General features: G+C 42.0%; 1 protein-coding gene across 2 annotated transcripts in view; it reads left to right on the top strand.

Moving 5' to 3' along the window:
- The window catches only part of COL9A1 (collagen type IX alpha 1 chain), a 196,953-nt gene that overhangs the window by 71,128 nt on the left and 100,304 nt on the right, over nucleotides 1–25,521 (top strand). For both annotated transcript variants that reach the window (XM_073626742.1, XM_073626743.1), the window contains 2 exons: nucleotides 18,582–18,635; nucleotides 20,649–20,684. In XM_073626742.1, the coding sequence (XP_073482843.1) occupies nucleotides 18,582–18,635; nucleotides 20,649–20,684 (90 nt within the window). The remainder of the gene's footprint in view (nucleotides 1–18,581; nucleotides 18,636–20,648; nucleotides 20,685–25,521) is intronic.

Raw genomic sequence — 25,521 nt, 5'->3', positions numbered from 1 at the left:
AGCATCTTTTTGATTTTGGGGGGGAGAGGATATGTGCTAGGGGGTGTATTTCATATACAAGCCCCCTTGTTGCACAAGTCCTAAAGTGTCCCCTAGAACATATCCCCCCCCAAATCACTCCATGTCAACTGTAGGCTTGTTCCCCCCTCACCATCTTGTGCATGCCCCCCTCCTCTGGAAGACTCACTTTGGATTAGTTGATCTCTGACCAGCAGTGTTATCTCAGCAGAGTGGTGTGCCTCCTCCCCTCCTCCTCCTCTGTGTACAGGAAAACATCACAGCAGGAAGAGGAGGGTCAGGTTCAGTTCACTCCACTCTGCACCGTGTATGTGTCAGGCAGCCGGGGATGGCAGGGAGAGATGTCGGCTGCCATAAAAATGAGCTCGCTGGCGGCGTGCGGGAATGAAATCACTCTGTACAAGCTGCGTTCATTCCGTGACTCTGATTCGCCTCCGGGTCGAGAAATGGACCAAATTCCTGGACGGTCCCGGCGAATCAGGTAGGTTAAGGTATGGGCAAATTAGGCAGCCTCAAGGCCCCTGGGAGTGCAAGGCCTTAGGCGACTGCCTAATTTGCCTAATTAGAGAGACGTCTCTGCTCAGCACCTTTAACTGAAATGGCATGTTTGGATAGATTTTCCCTTTAAATGAAGGGTGACCTGGTATGTGTTTTGGTCAAGATGTCAAGTCAAAAACTACAGTTGATATATATAAAAATGAAAATGAGACCTTTGGAATTTATTCTTCTATATTTCCTTCTCATTCTTACCATGACTTTGCAAGCAGCAAAGTGGGCCCTTCATGCCAACACTGCTTTCATTTACTTTGTAAAACCATTATGTGTAAAACCAACATGAAATTGTTGCTTCAGTTTCCATCTAAATGGGAGGTGGTGATGGAGGCTGGAATCTTCAGTGCTACTGCTTGCAGAGGTCAGGGAAAGAGGTCAAATGTCTTGTTATTGTGACAATTTTTTCGTGTTTTAGAATGTGTCTAGTTCTGTCCTTTTTTTGTTTAGATATGGTAAAAGTCATATTTTAATCCCATTGGTGCAATGAGTTCATAATGTAAGCAATCTTTTTGTTGACTAACATGAACTCCCTGGTTTGCCTATTTTTGGATTGTTCAGACTGATGAAATGACTGGATAATTGCTTGTTATTATGTGTCAAATGGCACTGATAGCATATGTTTAAACAGGATATCAGTAGTCTGCAAACATGTAGCAATTACTGCAATTACAAGTATTGTGTACACACTGATGATAGTCATGTGTTCCCTGTTTCCCAAATTATATTTTCCTGTGGTGTAGAGGCTTGACTGCTACACTTGATACCTTTTTAATCATTACCATATGCTGATTGATAAATAACATATTAACACCTCCTTCCTGTTTTTATGTTTCTGGCTTTGACATTTTAAGTAGTGTATTGAAATAAATACCTACTCTATAGAATATTGTATTGCTGGTGCTGAGACGCCTTGCAAATAAATCCACTAAGTGAAATGATGGAGAAAACAATTAAAAATCACAGCACGTTGCAGGACTAGGAACCGCGGGCTCAGAAAAAGGCCCCAACCTTGTCATTTTCAATAACTCACTCTGTTAGAGCTCTTTGGCCCTCTGGAGTTTAAAACTTCCTGTTGCCAGTTGTGGTCTAGGCATGCCACACTCAGTCTTTGATGTGTTCATTAAAAAGGGGCAAACTGGGTCTTACAAATCCTTTATTACCATCAATCTGGCTACAATTATTGGTTTCATTAAATTAAAAAAAAGAACAAGCACTGATTCTTCAACATCAAGAGAAACATGCAAGTTCACACATTAGTTATGTGCTTGAAGCAATAAATACATTACTAAGGCATGTAATTGTTACACTGAATCAGTAAACCCGTGTTTTATTTGTAGGGCCCATTTATTATGAAATAGTAACTTCTACATGAAAGGAAATTTTCATGGTAGCTTTGAAGAGTCAGTCGCAAAATACTGCATCTTTGGGCTCTAGCAAAAGTCAGACCAAGAGACATGCACTAAATTTCTCTGGCCATAAAACATGTATAGCAAATAGAGCTTAAAGTAGAACTAAAGGCAAAAAAATGTTTTTCATTTTAGATAGAGTAAGGGAGGGATATAACCATTGTCATTTCTTTTGTCATCTGTGTCACATTGGGGATATTTCCCTTCACTTCCTGTTCCATATCCAAAACAGGAAGTGAGAGGAAATCTGTCCAAAGTGAGGGAATCCCTGATTGTCACCAGGGTCACTAGAAATAGTGTCTCCATTGGATGATTTACCCTTGTATAGTTACCACCCAAAATTTGTCAACAGGACAAAAAGGGTGAATCTCCATTTTTAAAGACCTAAATATGCCAGAATGAAGGTAGTCTGATGTAAATAGATGCAAGTCATTTTGCAATTAGTCACTAATAGATCTAATATAGACCTGATATGGGTCCAGAAAGCTCCTGCAGCAAAAAACAAGGATGCCACAGAAGTGATGTTAATTCTGTTATCATTCTCTGCTAATCAGACCAGACAGAACCTGTCTGAAAGGGGCCTTATGCTGCGTACACACGGTCGGACTTTTCAGCTATAAAAGTCCAACAGCCCGTCGGACAGACTTTCGACAGACTTTTGGTGAACTTTCAACAGACTTTCTAACGACCGAACTTGCCTACACACGATCACACCAAAGTCCGATGGATTCGTACGTGATGACGTACACCGGACTAAAAAAAAAAGTTGATAGCCAGTAGCCAATAGCTGCCCTAGCGTGGGTTTTTGTCCGTCGGACTAGCATACAGACGAGCGGATTTCTGGGTCTGGCGGAGTTACGACGTAAAGATTTGAAGCATGTTCCAAATCTAAAGTCCGTCAGATTTGCGACTGGAAAAGTCCGCTGAAGGTACGGTGAAGCCCACACACGATCTGATTGTCCGCCGGATTCAAGACGCTGATACTGCAGGATGAGGGTGTCAAGCACTTAGGCACCTTGCTCTGAATACAAAACAAAAATAACAAAGTAATAGGTTCTTTTTTAAAAAATAATAACAAAATAAAAATATGCATATTTTAGTGATTTGTCTTTTTGGTAGCTTTGTTTTCCTGTTTTAGGGTTAGTGTTGAGAGGCTTTGGACATCAGATTGAGAAACATCTTGAATTCATTGTCAAGTGCATGTGACCTGCTTTTGACCTACAGTTGACCTGCTTCAAATAGCTTTTGCATTTCTATAGACTTAAATCATGATAGAAGCAGTTCAGATGTGAACAAAGACCAGTTGACAAAGGCCCCATTTGAAACATGTCTTTTGGATAGGTTTGGAAAGTTTAATTAGGGGTCTCTGTCTTATAATGACTGGATTTCAATTTAGAACCCAGGTCAAGTCCTAGAACTAAATATGGAGTCAGATAGACATTGTACTGACAACCTTCATTGTCCTAATTTTGCCTCCACTCTCCTGGTAAAATGTGCAGGGTAAATATGATTTTGTAGTTTAATGGCTCATTCACACGGACATAATGGGGGTTATTTACTAAAACTGAAGAGTGCAAAATCTGGTGCAGCTCTGCATAGAAACCAATCAGCTTCCAAGTTTTATTGTCAAAGCTTAATTGAACAAGCTGAAGTTAGAAACTGATTGGCTACCATGCACAGCTGCACCAGATTGTGAGTGCAGTTTTAGTAAATCCCCCCCCCCCCATGTAACTGCATACAATGTATTATTCTGTATGCATCTGTACACAGCTGTATACTAGTTTATTAGGGCCGATTCAGTCTGCCGTGTATAGCAGCATTAAAAAAGGACAAGCCTGCATCAAGGGCCATAATTTTTGCTGTATTTTATACACTGTACGCATGTAACTGTTTTTGATAACGTTAACCTGCATCCAGGAGCCCTGTCATGTACCTGTATGAAGAGCTTGAGATGACAAGGGTGGCCCCTTGCACATTTCCAATCCAAGAACCTGGGAAGTGGAGACAGGGGCTGCTTGTACAGCGGAAGGATGCAGGTGCCAGGAAATTGGATCAGGAACTTAAACTGGATGGTACTAATACTAATGTCAGATAAGCAGAAGCGTGGAGTAAGGCCATGAACCAAATTCTATACCAGCCAGGCAGACAGGTACCAAATCATGAACAGAGTCCAGGTGAGAGACAGGAAAGGGTTGGAAGCATTTTGGAAGTGAAGTACAGAATCAGAAGCCAAAATCTTCATCAAAAGTCAAGGTTGAGGATAGTAACATGGATGAGCAGCAGACATGAACAGGCAAGAGAAATAAACTTGACATAGATGAATCAGGAACGGAGTCAAGCAGGCTTCAGGAGCACAAATAACAAGGGAATAAGCGGAAAGACTATCCAGTAATGATCCACGTAGGTCTCAAGTTTAAGTAGTCTACCAGATGGCAGAATCTGTGGTGGACGTGCCTGTGTGTCGGTGCGCACACCATTGTGTATGCATTCTTGCACGCTTAGGGTTCCATGCCTGAAAACAAGTGCATGTGTGAAAATGAGTGCAATCTCTCTGACAGCTGACATAAGGTTCCTGACAAATCTTATTGACCACCGCTGCTACACCGCAGACATGCCAATATCAGCTATGCATAATTACACACTGTTAGTCTGAATTAATTATTGATGTGCTGATGGCCCATGGGCAGAATGGCCTGGGGTAGTCATTCCTTTATACACATTGTTGACATTGATATGTGGACATTAGAAGTAGTGGCAGCCAAGAGGGTCCCTGTCAGCCCTGTACGTGTGTAAATGTTGCAAAAAATGTTACATGCATACAGCAAATATACAGGATCTTTCTGACATCCTCTGATAGCAATATAATATGTATTATATAGACGTCTGTGTGAATGAGTCCTGACAGGCTCTAGAAAAGACTCGGTACACTCAGTAATTCACACAGACCTGGTCAGATACAACCCCTCTCTTTTTCTGCAAGTCTGTGTGATGACACTTATGATGATGTGGAGTATGGCTGTTACTTGAGAGGAGGCAGAAAACTGCAGTTTCTCTGAAAGTAAAAAGTAGTTTAAGGGCTAGTTTATACCTGAATTGCACAGGAACATGGATTGCGTTCCTATGTAATACAGTGCGGTGCGATTTTGCAGCCCATTCATTTGAATGGGCTGCACATTGCACCAGAAGGCAGAAAAGGTAGTGCATCCACTACTTTTCAAAAAACAAAATGCATGATACTGTGGTACCATGTAATCTAGGTCAGGCAAACTCACTGTGTTTGCAATCTACGTTTAAGGGCGCTGTGAACATTGTATTGGCACCCACATCAGATTGCAAAGGAAGTGCGTTTTGAACATGGTGTGGGAAATATGCATGGAAAGTGCCTTTCCCACACCGTGTTCTGGTGTTCACCAGCCCTGAAGCATTTAGGCTCTGTTCTCATCTTGGCATCTCCGATCGCGGGCAAAAAAGTTCTTGTACTTCTTTTGGGCAACAGATGTCTCGCAATTCTGTTTGCTCGATTTTACCACAATTCATCGGGCGACAAAATCGCTCCGGGATCAGGGTGCCATTGGAAGTGACAGGGATCGCACCTGCAATTTTTGCCCTGATTCGGGATCGCAGGCATAATCTCGGCAATTCTGCCCGCAATCTGGGACGCCAAGATGTGAACGAAGCCTTAAAAAAAAAAATGTCCTAAAGCATAACATGCTGGAGTACAGGACTATACAGAAAAAGAAGAAGTGAACCTTTAATTGGAATTTAGGCAACACCATACTCAGTTTGTCAGTGTTACAACAAAATATATATAATTTAAGAACATTCCAGAAGGTAGCCACCACACTCTGTTTGAGGTAAACAAAAGAAATATTAACATTAACATTAACAACATAATATACATTGCTGTTTGTTCTGGGAGTCCTGCTCTTTTTTTTTATCTACAAATACTATTTGTATCATGGGTATATTTTTATAGATACATTTCACAATCAAAGCAAATAGTTGGAATTTAAAAATGGGTCTTTAGCAAATAAAATGGGAATAACGTTGGTTTTGTATGAAAACATACATACATTTTATCACAAAAAGAGCAGTAGTATAAGCATGATACTGTGAAAGAGAAAGGTCATTAGATTTGTTTTCAGGTAAGAATAGAGTCGGAATCATACTATACTTCTTGGCCAAGCACTGAACTGGTTTACAGAGTTGCTAGGTTACATCACATCAGGCTTTCTGCTAGGCACATCTTATTGATTTGGGCAATGAAAAAATATTGCCCTTTTTTTATTTGGGGGCTGATGAATGAAAACTAGTTGAAAAGCAAGTGTGTGAAGTGCCCGTACTGCACATAACAGTCAGCAAGTTTGCAGCTATCATTTTTCTTGTGCAGGTTACAATTGGAAACAAAAGTTTTATTGGTTGGAAAGACTTTTTTCCTTGTGTTTTCTTAAAGCGGAGTTCCGCCCGAAAAAAAAAGAAAAAGAAAAGTCAGCAGCTACAAATACTGCAGCTGCTGACTTTTAAAATAAAGACACTTACCTGTCCAGGGCGCCCCGCGATGTCCTCGCCCAAAGCCCACCCATCCCTCGAATCTGGGTACAGGCGCCGGCATCTTCAGTAAGACCCCTTTCACACTGAGGTGCATTACAGGCGCTATTTTTTAGCCCAAAAGCGCATGAAAAACGCCTCAGTGTGAAAGGTTTTCAGGCACTTTTGGGCTAAAAATAGCGTCTGTAAAGCGCTTGGAAAATGCCTCCCCTGCAGTCCCAGTGTGAGAGCCAAAGTGCTTTCACACTGGGGCGCTGCGCTGGCAGGATGTTAAAAAAAGTCCTGCAAGCAGCATCTTGCAGGTGTATACAACGCTCCTCCACCACCCCTGCCCATTGAAATGATGGGCAATGCTGCCGAAGTGACTGCAAAGCGCTTTGGCAGAGGCGCTACACGGGAGCATTTAACCCTTTATTCGGCCGCTAGCAGGGGTTAAATGTGCCCCTCTAGCAGCCGAATAGCGCCGCTACAACTAACGGCGTTTTACCGTCAATGCCCACCCGCCCTAGTGTGAAAGCAGCCTAAGGGAATCAGGAATTGAAAACTTGTGGTTTTACAGCCTGGCTCCCTAGTGCACATGCGTGAGTCCCTCTGCTGTCTTCTGAGACCTGTGTGTCTCCCAGAAGACAGTGGGGGTGGACGGAGGAGGGGCCAGACATGGCGTAGTTCACCGCAAATTCCTTATTAGACAGGTATCTGCTCCCCCCTCCCCCCTGAAAGGTGCCAAATGTAACACCAGAGGGGGGGACCTGGAATCAGCGGAAGTTCCATTTCTGGGTGGAACTCCGCTTTAAATACAAATTTTAACGCTTCCATAGTGTTTCTGACATGACATTGTGGTGACTATATAGGTTACCTCTATTGCCTTTAAGTTCAGAAACCCAGGTTTAATGCCACTTGGGATACTATCTACATGGAGTATATACACTATATTATCAAAATTGGGACACCTGCCTTTACATGCACATGAACAATAATGGCACCCCAGTCTTAGGCCATAGGGTTCAATATTGAGTTTGGTCCACCCTTTGCAGCTATAACAGCTTCAACTCTTCTGGGAAGGCTGACCACAAGGTTTAGGAGTGTGTCTATGGGAGTGTTTGACCATTCTTCCAGAAGTGCATTTGTGAGGTCAGGCACTGATGTGGATGAGAAGGCCTGGCTCGCAGTCTTCTCTCTAATTTATTTCAAAGGTGTTCTATCGGGTTGAGGTCAGCACTCTGTCATGCTCATCCATGTCTTTATGGACCTTGCTTCGTGCACTGGTCCAAATCATTTGGTGGAAGGGGATTATGGTGTGGGGTTGTTTTCCAGGGGTTGGGCTTGGCGCCTTAGTTCTAGTGAAGGGAAGTGAAGGCATCAACGCCAAGACATTTTGGAGAATTTCATGCTCTCAGCTTTGTGGGAACAGTTTGGGGATGGCCCCTTCCTGTTCCAACATGACAGTGCACCAGCGCACAAACAAGGTCCATAAAGACATGGATGAGTGAGTATAGGGTGGAGGAACTTGACTGACCTCAACCCGATAGAACACCTTTGGGATGAATTAGAGCGGACACTGCAAGCCAGGCCTTCTCGCCCACATCAGTGCCTGAATTCACAAATGCGCTTCTAGAAGAATGGTCAAACATTCCCATAGACATACTCCTAAATCCTGTGGACAGCCTTCCCAGAAGAGTTAAAGCTGTTATAGCTGCAAAGGGTGGGCCAACTCAATACTGAACCCTACGGACTAAGACTGGGATGCCATTAAAGTTCATGTGTGTATAAAGGACGGTGTTACAATACTTTTGATAATACAGTGTATGTTTCATCTGTGTTTGTGTAGGTTTCCTTCAGGATTTATGACTTCCTCCCCAAAACATTTTAGTAGGTGTATTATTTCCTCATAGACTGGTTATTATGTGTGTTAATGTGGTAGGGCCCAGTGGGGTCAAGATGGCTGGGCTTAGACAGGACGGACATTGCAACAAAGGGGAGAATTTTTGTAGACACATTATGTATATCTGTAAGGTCACATAGAGAACACTAATACCTGTCTCTAGACAGCCACCCACATAGTATAGGAAGTTTAAGACATGATGCTTTGCTCTGGAAAGCAGTCAACACCTCGCTAGCCCGATGCATAAAGCAGATAAATATGTAAATTAAGTAAACCACAAAGTTACAGGAATGTGTGATGTTATTGCCAGTTATATGTATACTGTCAAAACCTGTAGATGGGGCATTTTGGCTCTGGCATGAGTCGGGCTGATTGCCATGCTGGCCAGTGTGAAATAAAAAATGGTTTTCCTAAAAGTTTGTTGTTCGGTCTGTTGTTCCTGGCTATCTCCTGCTTTACTAGGTGCACTAGATTGTAGGTTCCTTCATTGGGTAGTGGTATATGTGAAATGTTCTATGTTCTCTCTAAAGCACTTTGTAATATGATAGTTCCATATATGAGGGAAAGGAAGTTCTAAAAGACACACATCACAGCAAAACCCTGATCCCCATGATTAAGCTCCGGGGGCGAAGTTAAACACGTTGGGGTGTGTGGCCTGGTTTAAGCCTGGGCTTAGGGTGTCATACACCTCCTTACAGGGTTTGGCTGTGATATGCAACTTTTAGGATTTCCTTTCCCTACTAGTTGTTTTAAGCTAGGATGAGCTCTGTCCTTGTCGGCACTCCTAGTGGTTTGTCATGCAAGAGGATCTAGTAGAGCCTTGAGCGTCACCTGTCATTTTGTTGTGGGTCACAGTTTTACATAAGAGGTCATGTCCACTGCCGATTAGGGCCATACACCACCCAGATAAGTGTATTTCTACACAGGGTATATCCAGGTGTTTCCAATCATGGGCAGGAAGCCTGTACAAATCAATGACACACTGCACTGCCCTTTGTTGACCACAGCTGTTCATGTACTGGAGATTACTTGCAGTTAAGGATAGATTTGGTGTTATACTTACTCCTCTGGGAACCTGTGTGTTCTACCTTCTCTCTGTTTCAGGGAATTTTAGATACCCATGTCCCCTGATGTGTACTTTGGTTCCTTCATCCAACACTCTATGGCACCACAGATCTCAGTAGTGGCATAGGGGTCAGAGGGTAGAATTACTGTGCATGGTGGGGGACATAGGCATCCCATACTCCCAGAAAAGTTTTACGGGGGTGGCAACCCCAGCACAGAAGGAAGGTAGAAGACACAAGCTGGCAGATAGGTGCGTTTAAAAGAGGCGAGTATAAATACTCTTCTATAAGTTTTAATAATTTTTATCCATATCATTGGTTGTGACTCATCCAGCGCCCAGCACAAAGATGCCAAACTGCGCCCCCCTATTCATGATGTGCAAGCCTAGGGGATCCTGTGCACAGCAGTCAATCGTTTGTCAAAATCAGTGTGCAGCTCAGTTTTAACATTGATCGCATGCTTGTGTTGATGGCTCTCTCTTCCACTCGCGGCTCTTTCCTGGACACTTCTGCATTTGGTGGTGTGGGCTGTGCGCTCTCCCACACTCATCCTTCCTGCTAGTGCAGCTCCTGCATGTCTGTGAACAACGCCACCTGCTTGTACAGGAGCACTGCACTGGCAGGAAGGAGGAGGGGAAGCAAGAATTCAGCCCACACCGCCTCCCGGCTCTTTCCTCCTCTGCTTGCTGCTCCCAGTGCTGGGCTGACAAGAGTAGTGATGCCATTGTCACTACTCCTGTCAGATTTGTAACTGAAGGAAGGCACCCCTGTCACTACAGTAAACCATTGTGCCCAGGGCAGCCACCTCTCCAGCCCACCCCTGGTCTGGGCCCTGGATATAACAGTACAGCGTTACTACACAATTTGGCACACAGAGTATGGTCAGGAGTACAGTATGTTACACTGCTCTGTCATATGTTGCATATGCCTGACCCCTGCCCTCTATATATTGTGCTATACAGTACATCATATAATCATGGTCTCTTTACACTTGGCTATATGTTACATGCTCTTGACCACTGCATTCTGATGTTTTTACAGACATTACATACCTCTAACTGCTAAACACTTTGTGCTGTGGTGTACTTTTGTACACTCCTGTCTGCTGCACTCAGAGTGGTCAGGATTATGTAATGTATAGCCCAGTGTACAGAATACAGTGTTCAGAAGTATGAAAAATGCAGTCCAGCATATGGAGTGCAGTGGCCCAGAGTATGTAATGTGCAGTCCAGAGTACAGAGTGGAGGGCACAGGAATATCCAACATACAACCCATCATACAGTTGTGCAACACTCAGACGTTCAGTCCAGCAGACATTAGTATGCAGTGGCGGTACATCCTTTAAGGGCGCCTCCCCCCCTCAACAGCCACCCCCTCTATGACTCGCAGTCCACCCAGGTGTGTTGGGTGAATTAATGAATATTCACTTTTCTAACACTGAACCGCCTCTCCACCAATCAGGTAGCGTGGGTCTGATACCCATCACCTGATTGGCTGAAAAGACAGGCGCTGCAATTGAACACCTATCAGGAGCAGGGGAGGAGACGCATGGAGGACACAGCTCACCGCTGCAAGGTCCCATAGCTCGCCGCCGTCACCCGCTGCTTGACCCACCACCGAGATAGGGTAAGTGTCGGGCAGACGGCAAGTGGGCAGGGGGGGTTACAGTGGAAACCTTTGATGGGCACAGTGGCAGCATTTGATGGGGCACAGTGGCAGTGTTTGATAGGGCACAGTGGCTGCATTTGATGGCACAGTGGCAGCATTTGATGGGCACAATGGTGGCATTTGATGGCACAATGGCTGCATTTGATGGCACAATGGCTGCATTTGATGGCACAGTGGCTGCAATTGATGGGCACAGTGTCTGTGTTTGGTGGGCATGGTGGCTGCGTTTGATGGGCACAGTGGCTACGTTTGATGGCACAGTGACTTCAATTGATGGCACAGTGGCTGCAATTGATGGGGCACAGTGGCTGCGTTTGATGGTACAGTGGCTGCGTTTGATAGCACAGTGGCTGCAATTGATGGCACAGTGGCTGCGTTTGATGGGCACAGTGGATGTGTTTGATGGCACAGTGGATGTGTTTGATGGCACAGTGGCTACAATTGATGGCACAGTGGTTGCAATTGATGGGCACAATGGCTGCATTTGATGGCACAGTGGCTGGGTTTGATGGGCACAGTGGCTGTGTTTGATGGCACAGTGGCTGCATTTGATGGGCACAGCGAGGCTACAACTGATGTTTTTTTTTCAGTTTGTTTGCGCCCCCTCAAAAATTTTGAGCACCAGCCACCACTGTTAGTATGTAACATACAACAGTAAGGGGTATGTAATATATAACACAGCATGCAGAATATGGGGGTCCAGGGTAAGCAATGTACACACAAAATCCTAACCGTTACATGAAATACCCTTGACTATTAAACACTGTATGCTGTGGTGTCCCTCCCCACCAAGAAAAATCCTTCCCCAGTAAAAACTTCTCCCCAGCAAACCAACTTAAAAAAATCAACCCCTGTCATTCACCTCTGCACCCCTGTCCACAGTTCACCTCTGCATCCCTGTCAATGTCTCACCTCTGCACCACCTGTCCACAGTTCATCTCTGCACCCTCTGTCTACAGTCCACCTCTGCACCACCTATCCACAGTTCACTTCTGCACCCCCTGTCTACAGTCTACCTTTGCGGCTCTCATCCAAAGCTCACCTCTGCAATCTTCATCTATAGTTCACCTCTGCACCATCTATCTTCAACTCACCTCTACACCTGACTATCCACATATCACTTCTGCAGCCCCCTTGTAAAGCTCACCTCTGCACACCTCCATCTACAGCTCACCTCTGTGCCTCTCCACAGCTAACTTTTGCACTTCCCTTTCACAGCTAACCTCTGTAACCGGCTTCCACATTTCACTTTTGCACCTCCTGTCTACAGCTCTTCCCTGCCCCCCTTTGTCTACATGTCCACAGCACTCTTCTGCCACCCCTTGTCTACAGCTCACCTCTACATTCACTTCCACAGCTGACCTCTGCAACCCTTGTCCACAGCTCACTTTTGCACCCCCCCCCCCATCTGCAGTTTGCCCCTGCAGCCCCCTATCTATTGCTATATATATCTATCTATATAACTTCTGCCTGCCCATTCCACAGCTCACCTCTACACCCCCCATGTCCACAGCTCAATTTTGTCCTCCATGTCCGCACCTCACATCTGCCGCCCCCCCTCCCCCCCCACACCCATGTAGCAGGCCAAAATTTCAGATGGTAGCCAGTAAAAATAGAAAGGGTAAATCTCCCTAATATGGACACATATATAATAAATGCCCAACAGGTCATCTATATTTATTAATACATAATTACATCTATTTTTTTAAAAGCTGCAGTATAGTGATTATATTATATCTGTGAAATTTCACCTCATTTCTTTTCCCAGCAAATCAACAAGTCATTGGAACAGTTGTCAATGGGATGGAATGACACAGACAGTAATAATAATCTGAAAGAGGTTCTAAAACGTCCCCGTTTTACTGGAAAAAAAGGTTGTTTTGTTTCACTCCTTGACATCATTGGAGATATTTTCTATCACTTCCTGTTCTGAAAGAACGTGGGAAATCTCTCTGGGGACATAGTTTGAAAATATAAACCCAATAGTGGCTCTAATCCTTCCCTTCCCTTCCCTGCCCAATACAAAATGAGGTTGTGGATGAAGTTAGGTTTAACATTGTTTGCACCCTCTTGCTAACTTTAGTCAAACATGACCAGGGATAGACAGAAGAGAGAAACAAAATAAGGAAACATCTATTAAAATTTGTACATATTGAGGCTTGGTGCTGCACCTTTAAATCTGGTGCCCTAGGCACTGGCCCACATATGTCTTAAGGTAAATGCACTTTGTACTTACATAGTAAAATTTGTGCTATCTTATCCAGATATGTGTCTCTTTGTTTAGGGCTGCCAACTCAACAAACCCATTACGTACAGCATTAAATGCTCTAGTGACTTCATGCAGTAAATGATTGAGCGTGTTATACAATGGATTTGTGTTCATTTGCAATATTGCAGTTCTTTGTAGTGAGCTATTTTAAAGCAAAATAAGTACCAGATATTGTTACTGATTACATTGATGGGGTAAATTGCTTTTTGTGTGAAAATTTCACTGCTTTCTTTATTATCCACTAGATGGCACTGTAGCAATTTGTTTATTTTTTACATCTAGCTCACCGTTTTGCAAACTACTATATAATACAGTGCAACTAGACTGAAAAGACTATTCTGGTTTACCAATATTATATATTTAACTTTTTAGACCAGAGTGTTATCATCAAAGATTATTTGACACCTTATGTTAGTGTGAAAATGAATTTAAAGCAAATTTAGACATTACATAAGTATGCTTTTTCTGGCATATACATAACATAGTATCCCTTGAATATATACTACTTCAGGGGCTGCAGGTTATATTTTTCAGAGGATGAAAAGTTTTTATGTCATTCATTTATGTTTGTTTTAGTTTTTTGGTTAAGTGATGGACATATGTCTTTTTTCAACCTAACTAACTGACTGGCATATAAGACAGTTTTTAAGTCCCAGTGTTCTTAAGTGAAATTTCTCTTTCTAATGTCACTAATTATAAATAATATAATATGAAAGTAAGTTACATGCATAAAGATATCAGGCAGCTTTCAGAAAATGTTCTAAAACCACAAGCTATTCATCAACACCTGATTTATTTTTATCAAATGGTAATAGGCCTGAAATGACCATTGGAAGTAGCAGCCACAACATATCAAAAAGTTACAGGAACGTTTACACTACAGTTATACAGTTAAAACCTTGAACTTTGTAGAAGTAGCACAACAGCATTGTCTTAAAAGTGTAATAAAACGGCAAAACAGAGTGCAAAAAACTGTTCAAAGCCACTAGCCCACATTCCTCACATCCCTTCCCATCTCTGTATCTCCAGTTAGTCCCAAAATATTCATAATGGAGACTTCAGGTATGTTTGTTACAAACTGGCTGACATCAGGACAGTATGTAAGAACATGAAAAGGGAGCAAATTGAAAAAGACAAGGCATGTTTATCTTAAAGACCATAATCACAAATATTGTACAGTGTCTGGACAGCTGGTAAGCAGATTGGTTAGGTCACAATATAAGAAGGATGAGGCAAGGCTTATCTTAAAATAAACCTTGTAGTGTATTACAGTATATGAGATAAAATAGTTTTTAAATGCCGGAGCATAAGAATAAGCTGCAAACTGTGGTGCAGTGAACTCATTGGTAATCCAGGACTGGTTCTTTGTAATGAAAGTGAGGTAGCCCACAGTGCCAGGGGACAGGTGGATTCACCTCTAAGTAACAATAGCTCCTGCTGCACTAAAGGCCCTCTCAGACAGCACACTGGCTACAGGGAAAGCCAGAAGCTCTAACATATAATTGCAAGCTTTGGCCAGTGATCCAGTGTGGACATCCAGCAGTTCATGGGGTACTCACTTGTAAGAGTGCCTGCATCAGCCCTGGGTCCAATGTAGTTCAAAACCATGTGGTAAATTTGCTGCCTGTTAATGCTGACTGCAACTGGGCATGTCTGCTGTGTTTTAAAAAACTCCTAAAGGCATTGCTGAAGCAGTCGCCACTGCTGCCCCTCCATTCAGAGATCACGCAGTCAAAAGCATGCTGGTCATGAGAGGGGATCTATCATTAAGAAATGTGGCCAATAGGTTATTAGGCAGCACCTCCTCAAATTTTTTTCTACTTCTAGAATGGTGTCAGTAGATCATTCATTTTCCCCTTTATCAGGAATTCAATAGGGTAGCCACCCAATAGCGGTCCCTCGCTGTCGGGTCCCAAATACTGGGGACAAAGGCATTTTAGCATAAAAAAAAGCAAATTCACCACAAAATTGCCTGCAGCATGTGGATTCCTCTGTTTTGCTCAGGACAACAATGACCTCAACAATTTCACCCCACCTACATACAACTGCCAGGATTTAGGAGGGGTGAAATGTCCTCCTAGGTGTATGCCCTATTTCCTTCTCCTTCTCATGATCAGCACCCCCTTCCCTATTGTATTCCCACTCTGCTTCCTGATAAGCACTGTGGGAAAAGAATCCTGCTGTCCCTGAGACAACAGCAAGTTCTGCTCTTTTTCCTGCCGCTGTGCCTCTGGTGCTCAGTGTAATCAGGCTATGGAGTGTCTGCTCCAGGAGAAACATGAGAAGGATTGTGTCACTAATATCCACTTTCTTGCAGCAGCTCGCCATTGTGGTCACCTCTTCAAAATGTGCCAAGATGCTGCAAGTATCCTAAATCATGAGCAACTGACATGGGGAAGATAATCCTAGCTCTCTAGAGCCTGTCCTTGTACCAAAATCTCATAGGTAATCATTGATAGCCTGCTTGGTGCAGCCTCTGCAGCCTCACCAACTTTGATATCCAGTGCCTAGATCAGACAAATTGCAGGCAGCTTGTGTTGGCACTGCATTTCTGCCAGGCAAACATAGGAAGGGTATGAGTGCCCAAATTGGTAGCAGTGTCTTCTGGACTGATGCAAGACCTCCTGGAAGCCAGTATTCTGTAATAGGAACAATTGCACTTCCAGGTTGAGGGCATGTGCCAAGCAAAGTAAGTGTGTTAACTTTCCCTGCCGAAGGACATAACCTTTCCTGGCACAAGATCCCGTGGGTCAGCTCCCTTTCAGCCTGGTCCTGGAGAGCTACCAGAATCTTTGACCTAGTGTGACTCCTGTCCCAAAAGCATACAAACAACAACAAACAACATTTGCCTGGGATGTTTCATAGGCTCTGTGGCACTGGCAGGGGAAGGCTTTTGTTTCTGAGGGGTTGGAGGATGAAGCCATTAAGGGGAAGGAGGTACAGGTAACTTCACTGTTACAAATGCTAACAAGACATGGAGTGGTACCGCCAGCTCCAGTGGAGTGTCTCATTCTGCTTACTCAGCTGCCAGCAACTGGACACAGTTTGTGGTGAAGGATATGCAGCTTCCCTGCCCATGCTTGCTGAACGCTGTTGACCCTGTCCCTCCATTGACAGAATGATACAGCAACACAGGCACATTACATACAAAAGTGGAGTGCGGGGATTGTTTTCTGGGCAAAATAATGACAGTTGGGTACCTGCCATTGTATTGTAGTGCAGGCCATAAACATGTGGAAGGGGGCTGATTCCACAAGCTGCAGTTTTGCAAGCTGCTATTAAGGTGCTGGTCATGAGGGTGATTTGGGGACATGTTTTATTTCGCTCCAGCACCTGCAAAAGAGACACCTGCTTGTGAAGGCTGCTGCTGGTGGCCTTCACTTGACCCTTCTCAGCATGGCCCCATGATGTCTTTCTTACCTGCTTGACCTGGCAGATCCTTAACCTTTGTGAGACTTCCCCTCCTGCTACAAGAGGCTGTAGATGTATCAGCAGATGCAGCAGCAGAATCATGTAGAAAGAAGTTGTGAGATGTGGAAAGCACTCAGGAATGATGAGGAGGAGGAATGCAGGCTTTTCGCTGCCGACTGATATCATTGAGGTGCTGCTTCCACAGAGCAGTATGGCGCTGAGCCATGTGTCTTATCATGCATGTGGTACTCTAATTGCAGGTACTTTTAGCATGGCTACTATGCTGCATGCAGAGGCTGCAGACCACAATGGTGCTGTTGCCAACAGATATGTTGATAAAGCCCACACTAAAGAGCATTGTGGACTAGCTATGAAGAGCAGTGGACTGTACATGTGAGGCAGCGCCACCAGATGGTATAAGATGGCTGCTCACTTCAGTCCTCTGTTGGACTGTGCTGTGATACACAACACTTTACTGCAAACGTGACCTGCTGCAAAGTGCATGCTGTGGGCGACAAAATAATAAAAAGGCCCTAGCAATAAAAAAAGAAATTATACTTTCAAAATCTATCTATCTATCTATCTATCTATCTATCTATCTATCTATCTATCTATCTATCTATCTAGAAAATAAAAAAATTAACCCCCTCCCACCAACAAAACAAAAAACTGCACAGGGGCCTACCAGTTAAACAACTGTAGTTGGGGGGCTGGCACATAACAAGGTCTTCATGCCTTCATTACTAGCCCTTTTAATACAGCTGATCTACATGTTTACTATGGATAGTTAGTTGCTATGGCTGCAAATTCATTAATTGGTTTGAAAGGTTAACAAACTGCAAGCAACTTGGGTTTGCCTTGGGGCCCATGTTAGCCCCAAATCTGAACCTCAATCTCAATTATAACCATAATCATCCTATTTTAGTATAGGTGTACTTTTAATTACGAAAAGAGACAAGTGCACCACTCAGAACAGTGGAGCCACAGGTTATCAATGAGTATTGGAAGCCATATACTGGGTGTTCAGGCTCAGGCTCAGGCGCCCTTCCATCCACCAGTAGACAAATAGCTAAACAAAAGGAAAATCCGGCAACTCCGTTAATCCTTAAAAAATTCTTTATTGTTGCACATCAGAAAAAACAGTGGCTAGCGCATTTTGGCGATAAACCTTAATCACAGCACACAAAAATAATTACAATATACACCACAAATTTAGTTAACTGATCTGATGGAAATTATTAAACATACATTAAAGCTATTTTTGGAGAAATTCTAATTAGCACTTTAGCATTTAATATGGGAAATAAGCCATGTCTTTGGAACTTTGTGTGCCGTCACTTGATATGGTTACAGGGTTTACATCAGGCTGGCCATTGCTTACTATGATCCAGCCTGACACAGAATCCACCTCTCCAATTTCCATCTTGGAATAAGCATGCTGACTGCTAGAAAAGTGAGTTGCCGCATTTCAGCTCTGACTGAAAGTAAGAATGTACAGTCTTGTGAAGTAGCTGAGTGATTGTCAGCAGTTTTAGCTATGTGCAGGCAAATGCTATATAGTGAAACTAAAGGCACTGCAGTTTCGGAATGAGGTACTAAGCCTGGACCTGCCACTTTCCCTTCCATTTAGAAGAAAAATGATTGTCTTCTTACCAGTATAGGAGACTATGAATGAAACTATCTGTAAATTCATTAGTTGCTTGTGCATAGTTGTGTTTAGAATATTCTCACCATTATTTATTATTTTTGCTTTTGTCTAACAGGGACTGACAGGACCTGATGGATCTCCTGGCCCCCTTGGCCCAAGAGGGCAGAAGGTCTGTATGAATTCATACTTACAACATATCCATCTATTATTATTTACATGCACATTTTAAGTACAAGTCAGTTTTCAATAAAAGGAATGTGTCTTTTTTATTTATAACAAATTGCAGTTAAGCATGTATTGATATGAGATCTGAATAGTTATTTTATTGTACAATCTATTCTATTCTATTCTATACAATAGATTCTTCATGCTGTACAGTAAGTGGGTAAAACTAAGTATTGAAAAAGGCTGCAAAAGGAAAAGAGGTGAAAGTGAAGGAAAAAATGTGTTTATACACAGTATATATATATATATATATATATATATATATATATATATATATATATATATATATATGAAGAAATAACCAAAAAAAGCCAGTGAAAATATTTAGAATGATTGGTAGGCATAAAAAACATAAAGAGGTTCAGTATGCAGTAAATTGTATAGTTTGCAGGGAGTTTTGTAAACATACAGATTCCCTTGTTCTTATCTCATTAACAATTGTACATAGCCTTTCTCCACAATCGGACCCCATCAAGTTATAAGTAAGCCTAGAGTATGTTGTCCCTACAAGCACAGTTATCAATTTTATAGACCAATTGGGGTTGATTTACTAAAACCAGAAAATGCTCAATTTTGTTCAGCTCTGCATAGAAACCCATCATATTCTAGGTTTTATTTTCAAAGCTAAATTGAACAAGCTGAAGTTTTTCCAAGTGCTCCCTGGTCCGATGATATCTTTCTCAGTCCACAACTGCAGTCATGTTTGCATGATTTGGATTCGGCGACATGCTATTTTTGGAGCTGCAGTTTTGAAACAGCATTTCTTGTTGTCGTAGATATATAAGAGAACTAAAAACAAACAGATGCCATGGTTAAGTGATACTTAGAATGAAATCTGCATTTGAATTTGGTACTAAAAGCTGTCCACTGTTCCAGAATTCCAAAATAAAGGGGGTTGAAAACCTCCAGATGACCTGGTAATAAAAGATGGGGCCTCTTTATGAAACAACACCTCTAAGTCTGTCCAGGCAAACTTGTAAAAAGATTCTTTAGACTAAATCACATATACCATGATGCAGTATTTGTTTCAAAAAGTACAAACTACACCAAATGAAAAAAAAAAAAAAAACCTTTACTAAAAAAAGGCCTACAAAATAAATTTGAGACTCTTCTGTTGTATTCATCCAGTAGTGGTTCAACTCGTCATTCAATAACCCCACCTAGGTTCAAATATTGGAGGATACAGCACATCATTGAGAGTTATTATAGTAACATAAGAATAGCATTCTGAAAAGTTCTCATGCTCTTGATTCCATGTTCTCTATCAGTGGTCTCTAATATGTGGCCTAGGGGCCAGATGCAACCCTTTGCTTTCTTTTATCCGACCCCTGGGGCACTATTTCAAACAATGATACCAACAATGGGCTATTATTCCCCCCACTGACACCAATAAAGGGGCACAATTTCTATCAATGACACCAATAATGGGGCCCAATGACATCAGTGATGGGGCACAATTCCTCCCAATGACACAAACAATGGGGAACTATTCCTTCCACTGACACTGAAGATGGGGTTATTTTTTTCCCACTGACATTGAGACCTTTTCTACTCCCAATGGCCACCGTCTGGCCCCCCTAAAAAGTTGAAGGACAGTAAACTGGCCCTTTGTTTAGAAAGTTTGGAGACCCCTGCTCTATATTAATGATATCATGTTGCTCATGAGTAACAATTACGATGTTTTATAGTGCGTCCATTAAATATTTATCCAATCATTGTGGGAATTTCAGAAAATGTATGAAATCCATTAAATTTGGTTTAATTTCATTTAAGGGTAAAGAGGTGCTGAGCATTGCATAAATGAAGAGAAGACCTAGGGCAAGAAAATTTTCTGAAAGTCACTTAAGACAGACTGTACTAACTAGAATATGAACATCTATTTCCCCTAGCACTTTCATCACTAAAAATATTATATTGCTTTATTATGCTTGGATAATGATCCAGTATCTATTTCTAGGGTGAACCAGGACTTCCAGGGGCTCGTGGACTATCTGTAAGTGTAATATAACTTGTGTCATAATGCAAAGCATGCTTAGGTCTTGTACCAAGATACTCAACAGGTAGATAGACCATGAAGACATTATGCTGTTACATAGCTGTGGCTGGTTTATTCTGTTGTAAAACACTGTTATACACAACCTTGTAGACATATACACATATAATGAAAAAGGAAAGCATTAAAATGATATTAAACAGCACAGTTTCAGGTAAATTACAATAAACAAATACTTTTCATCATTCTGTCAACTTCAATGCATTTTTTATATATGACCTCCTCCAACTTTTGTGAAACCTACTGCTTTATCACACTAGAATCATATTATGTTTTCTGCAAGTGTGTTACCTCTACCAGAAAGTGACATGAATTTTATTAGGCAGTGGATTTTACAGATAAACTATAAGAAAGAACCATATACCAGATGTTAGGTTCAGTTTGGAAAATGTTTCAAATATCTATTTCTGTAGCCCTAATTGTACAGTTCCAGTACTATCTGCTATAGCTTGCAAGGCTCATCATAACTGTTCTAGGTTTTTATATTTCTATGCACTGATTTTAAATGACGGTTATAATCAGCTATATCTTACAATCTGATGCTTTTCAGCCACTAGTCCTCAGCTAAATGAATGTGAATTATAGCTCAGTTGAGGCCAACATTTATATGTCTGCTAGACAAAAAGTATTCATTTTTTTAACACATGGAATGAATCTCCTTCAGAGTTAAGTTTAATAAACGTTACAGATGCTCCATTAAAGCTTGGCATTGTCTAAAATAAGGTAATAACTGTCGTTAGAGATTCATATGTTATGACAAGATAGGGAACGTAAAGATATGATACAAATGGGTGTCATACATAAATTACCTTTCAGTTTAATTTAGTCTCTAAGTCCCTGTGAGGGTAGTATTGTACTTTTAACTGGCCAACTCAAGTTTGCATGATAGATAGACATCCAGTACCAATATTAAGTATTTAATTATCTCCTATTGTTGTCACATGGCACTTTGGCTGCTGTGGTTAACTGAAAACATTTTTCCATGTATTTGCCATCGGTGGGAACCTCTTCTTTTAACAATTTAGCCCTACACTGGTGGTTGGGCAGTCATTTTATTTGTGGTTGTGATTTTTATGTGAGAAAACATTCAGCCACTATTCATCAGAAATATTTTGGAAACTTTGTTTTCAAAGAGAATTATGAGAATTAAAATAAATAAACATTAATACTTACCTAGGTGGATGCAGCATCGATCCGATGCTGCAACTGTTCCCCGCTAGCTCTAAGACTGAGAACCGAGTGATCAAAGAAAGCTGATCACTCGGTTTTCAGTCTTCCGTGAGCAGAGAGCTGGTGACTGTTAGTCACCAGCTCTCTGCTCTGCTCCTCCAGTGCTCACTGGAGCACTGTGCTGTGGAGGGTGCTCCAGTGAGCACCCGGCTGGCTCAGTCTCCCAGAAACACACTGAGCAGCTGAACCAGCTGCCGGTCAGGCATCTGTTTAGATCCCAACATTAAAGTCAGAATCCCTACTGAGTCTCGAGTGACTCTGTGACACCAGCACACAGCAGACTGGTGCGAGTGCGAGTCACAAGGGTACAGAACGAAGTGTACTTCTGTGACCCACAGGAGAAGTAGGGCCAAAAGAGCTTTGGCCCTACTTCTCCTTTAATGAATAGTTTTGTAATTATCAGTATACACAGAGGTAACATATTTATCTTTTGCAGGTTGCTGTTTTTTGTATTGCTACTGCACAATGAACAATCTTTTTTTGGCTATATCAGTCTTACTCTGAGTCTTATAGCAAGATTACTGTTTGCAGTGTCTGATATATACTGTATTCCTTGTAACCTCGTGATAACAAGGAACAGCATAAAATAAAACAGTGAAAATAATTTCTATAGTTATTTTTAATCAAACTGCAATAATGAGCCAAAACTGTTCATGTGGAGCTGGGAACAGTTTTGTTTAAATGTAAAATTCCTACCTCAAGAGACAAACTAACACATCAAGACTTATAGGTGAGCACTATAAAAAACCTAAAGCTGGTCATACATGGTTGCATTTTCATTTGAATGTTCATCTAAAAATCGTTTCACTAATTTCATTTGAAAGTCTTTACAATTTTTGAATGGAATCCTAGATGTATTAAACATGTTTCATGACAATATCAACAATTTTAGAATAAAATTAACATTCATAGTTAAAATGTTGTTAGTTTAAGAAAAACTTTCCATCCTGCTCCTTCAAATCTTCCTGTCACTTTGATCGATAAACAAACATCAATTTTACCCCATTAGCCAATATCAAACAAGCATTACAAAAATGGAAAATTTCGAATCAAACTCCATTGGTGTATGGCCAGCTTAAGCATCGGGTGTAAAATGTTTGTAACTCTCTCCCATTTAAATCGGTCCACTTTAGGAACCACTGCAGTGAATGTGTGTCACAGTTTCATTGTATGTAGGTGCAGGCAAGTTAAAAATGATGTGGACGTAATGCTCAGTAAAGCAAAACCTTGTGAGTTTTAGATTTTCCAGATCAACACATTCTTTCAGGTCCTAATGTCAGGAAGCGCTCAGTGGGTGTTTGGAATGTGAATTAAGTGTCCCTTTTTGACTCCTGTGTGTACAGTATGCCTATGACAGCTGGAGTTTGATTGTTCTCTGCAGACTAAATAAACACTTTTATTTCTTTGTTAGAAATTAACCTCACTATTTAGAATGTGGTTTTGAACAACCTTATGTTCTTTGTATTTTTTCTTTCTTTTAAAACCATATAGTGAATATCATTGACCCCAGCTGTAATGTGATCCTTTGCTAAAGCAGATTTTAAAGTGTACTTGTACAAGCTTTAAATGGCAATTCTAAACAACCTGGGAGATAGAAAACAGATCCTACCTTTATTTTTCTTTAAACTTGGTATTTTCACAGACTTAAAGTGTTTGCTTCCCCAAAACTTCACATTCCTGATATGTGCCTGCTATACCATGTACTTGTATGAGAACATATCCTGTTCTCTTTTTGTGCTTCCTTTATGTGAAATCACTGGTGTTCTTGCAAGTCCCTCTGCTTTCTTATTACAAACTGACCACACTAAGCAGGAGAACACCCCATGATCAGTTCTCTAGCTATGCTGGGAACTCAGTTTGCTCTCCTCCAATGATCAGATTTGTCCTGACATGCCTCCCCTGCACGGCCAGTCACTGGGAAGCTCATTGTGCTGTTGCTTCTCCTCCTCCAGCCAGGGCTGGACTGGGACAAAAATTTGGCCCTGGACTTCATCCAGACCGGCCCACTTTAATTTTGCAAACACACACAAAAACAGTATATAAACGCAATTGCACAAAAAACTATACTATACGCAATTGTGCATCAGTGACCATGACCAGCAGTGGCACTAGTAAATTCATTCATCAGTTACCGTGACCAGTGGCAGTAAATTAATTCACCAGTGGCATTAAATTATTCATCAGTTACCATGATCAGTGGCATTAAATTATTCATCAGTTACTGAGACCAGTGACATTAAATTATTAATCAGTTACCGTGACCAGTGACATTAAATTATTAATCCGTTACCGTGACCAGTGACATTAAATTACTAATCAGTTACCGTGACCAGTGGCATTAAATTATTTATCAATTACCGTGACCAGTGACATTAAATTATTCATCAATTACCATGACCAGTGACATTAAATTATTCATCAATTACCATGACCAGTGACATTAAATTAATAATTGACCAGTGGCATTAAATTAATAATGGACCAGTGGCAATAAATTATTCATCAGTTACCGTGGTCAGCGGCATTAAATTAATAATTGACCAGTGGCATTAAATTAATATTAATGCCACTGTAGCATTAATATTAATTTAATGCCACTGGTCAATTCTTAATTTAATGCCACTGGCCATGGTAACTGATGAATAATTTAACCATGACCAGTGGCAGTACATTTATACAGTACAGATTTACCCCTCCCCCCCTCCATGCTGCATATTCAGTTACTTACTAATTACTATTATTATTAGTAAAGTTATTACTATAGTGCTGCTTACTTGAATGATGACACTATAGCCTTGGTCTCTGTCACTGTACTTGCTGGTGGTGGCTGCCTGCAACTTGGTCTGGTATGGTTCTGATCCGATTCCGAATCCTCCTCCTCGGCCTCGGCTCCTCTAGGTTGCAGACTTGCAGCCAGGCTTGCTTTGCTACGCCCTGGCTCCGCCTCCTCCTATGTCCCCGGGCCGCCTCCGCCCTCCGTCCGTGAGTGACGTCACGGCGCCGGGACAAAGAGGCCGCCCAAATGGCTATATTGTTAGCTGTTAGGGGGAGTGCCTGGGGGAGTGATAATGCCTGTTTTTTTGTGACGCCGGCCCGCCCGCCGAGTGCAGGAGCGGAGCCGCCCGGCGCCCGGTGACGCTCGGACGGAGAGAGACAGTGACACAGTCACTGTCTGACAGTCAGAGTCATTGGTGTAGTGGCCCGCTGCCAATCGGCCCACCGGGAATCTCCCGGTAGTCCCGATGGCCAGCACAGGCCTGCCTCCAGCTCTTATGCAGCTGAGAACAGAGGGAATGTGATCACTAATAAAAAAGGGAAAAAAAGGTATTTGGAATGTATTTTTATATCTATACAAACATTTTTGCCTTTCATTTCTATTTTGAATGGGTTGTTTTACAAGGTGAAGGTTTACAATCACTTTAAGGCATTGAGGGATGGGTTACTCAGGCACTGAGCGCAGGGTGTACTTACCCTCCCCTTAGCCCAGAAGATGAGAAATCCTTAGAAGAGCACTATGGTGTAGCGTCTTAGGGTGCCAGTTATCTTT

This window comes from Aquarana catesbeiana, linkage group LG04 (assembly GCF_042186555.1).
Source record: "Aquarana catesbeiana isolate 2022-GZ linkage group LG04, ASM4218655v1, whole genome shotgun sequence".
NCBI classification, from domain to species: domain Eukaryota; kingdom Metazoa; phylum Chordata; class Amphibia; order Anura; family Ranidae; genus Aquarana; species Aquarana catesbeiana.
This window is presented reverse-complemented; position numbering and strand designations above follow the sequence as displayed.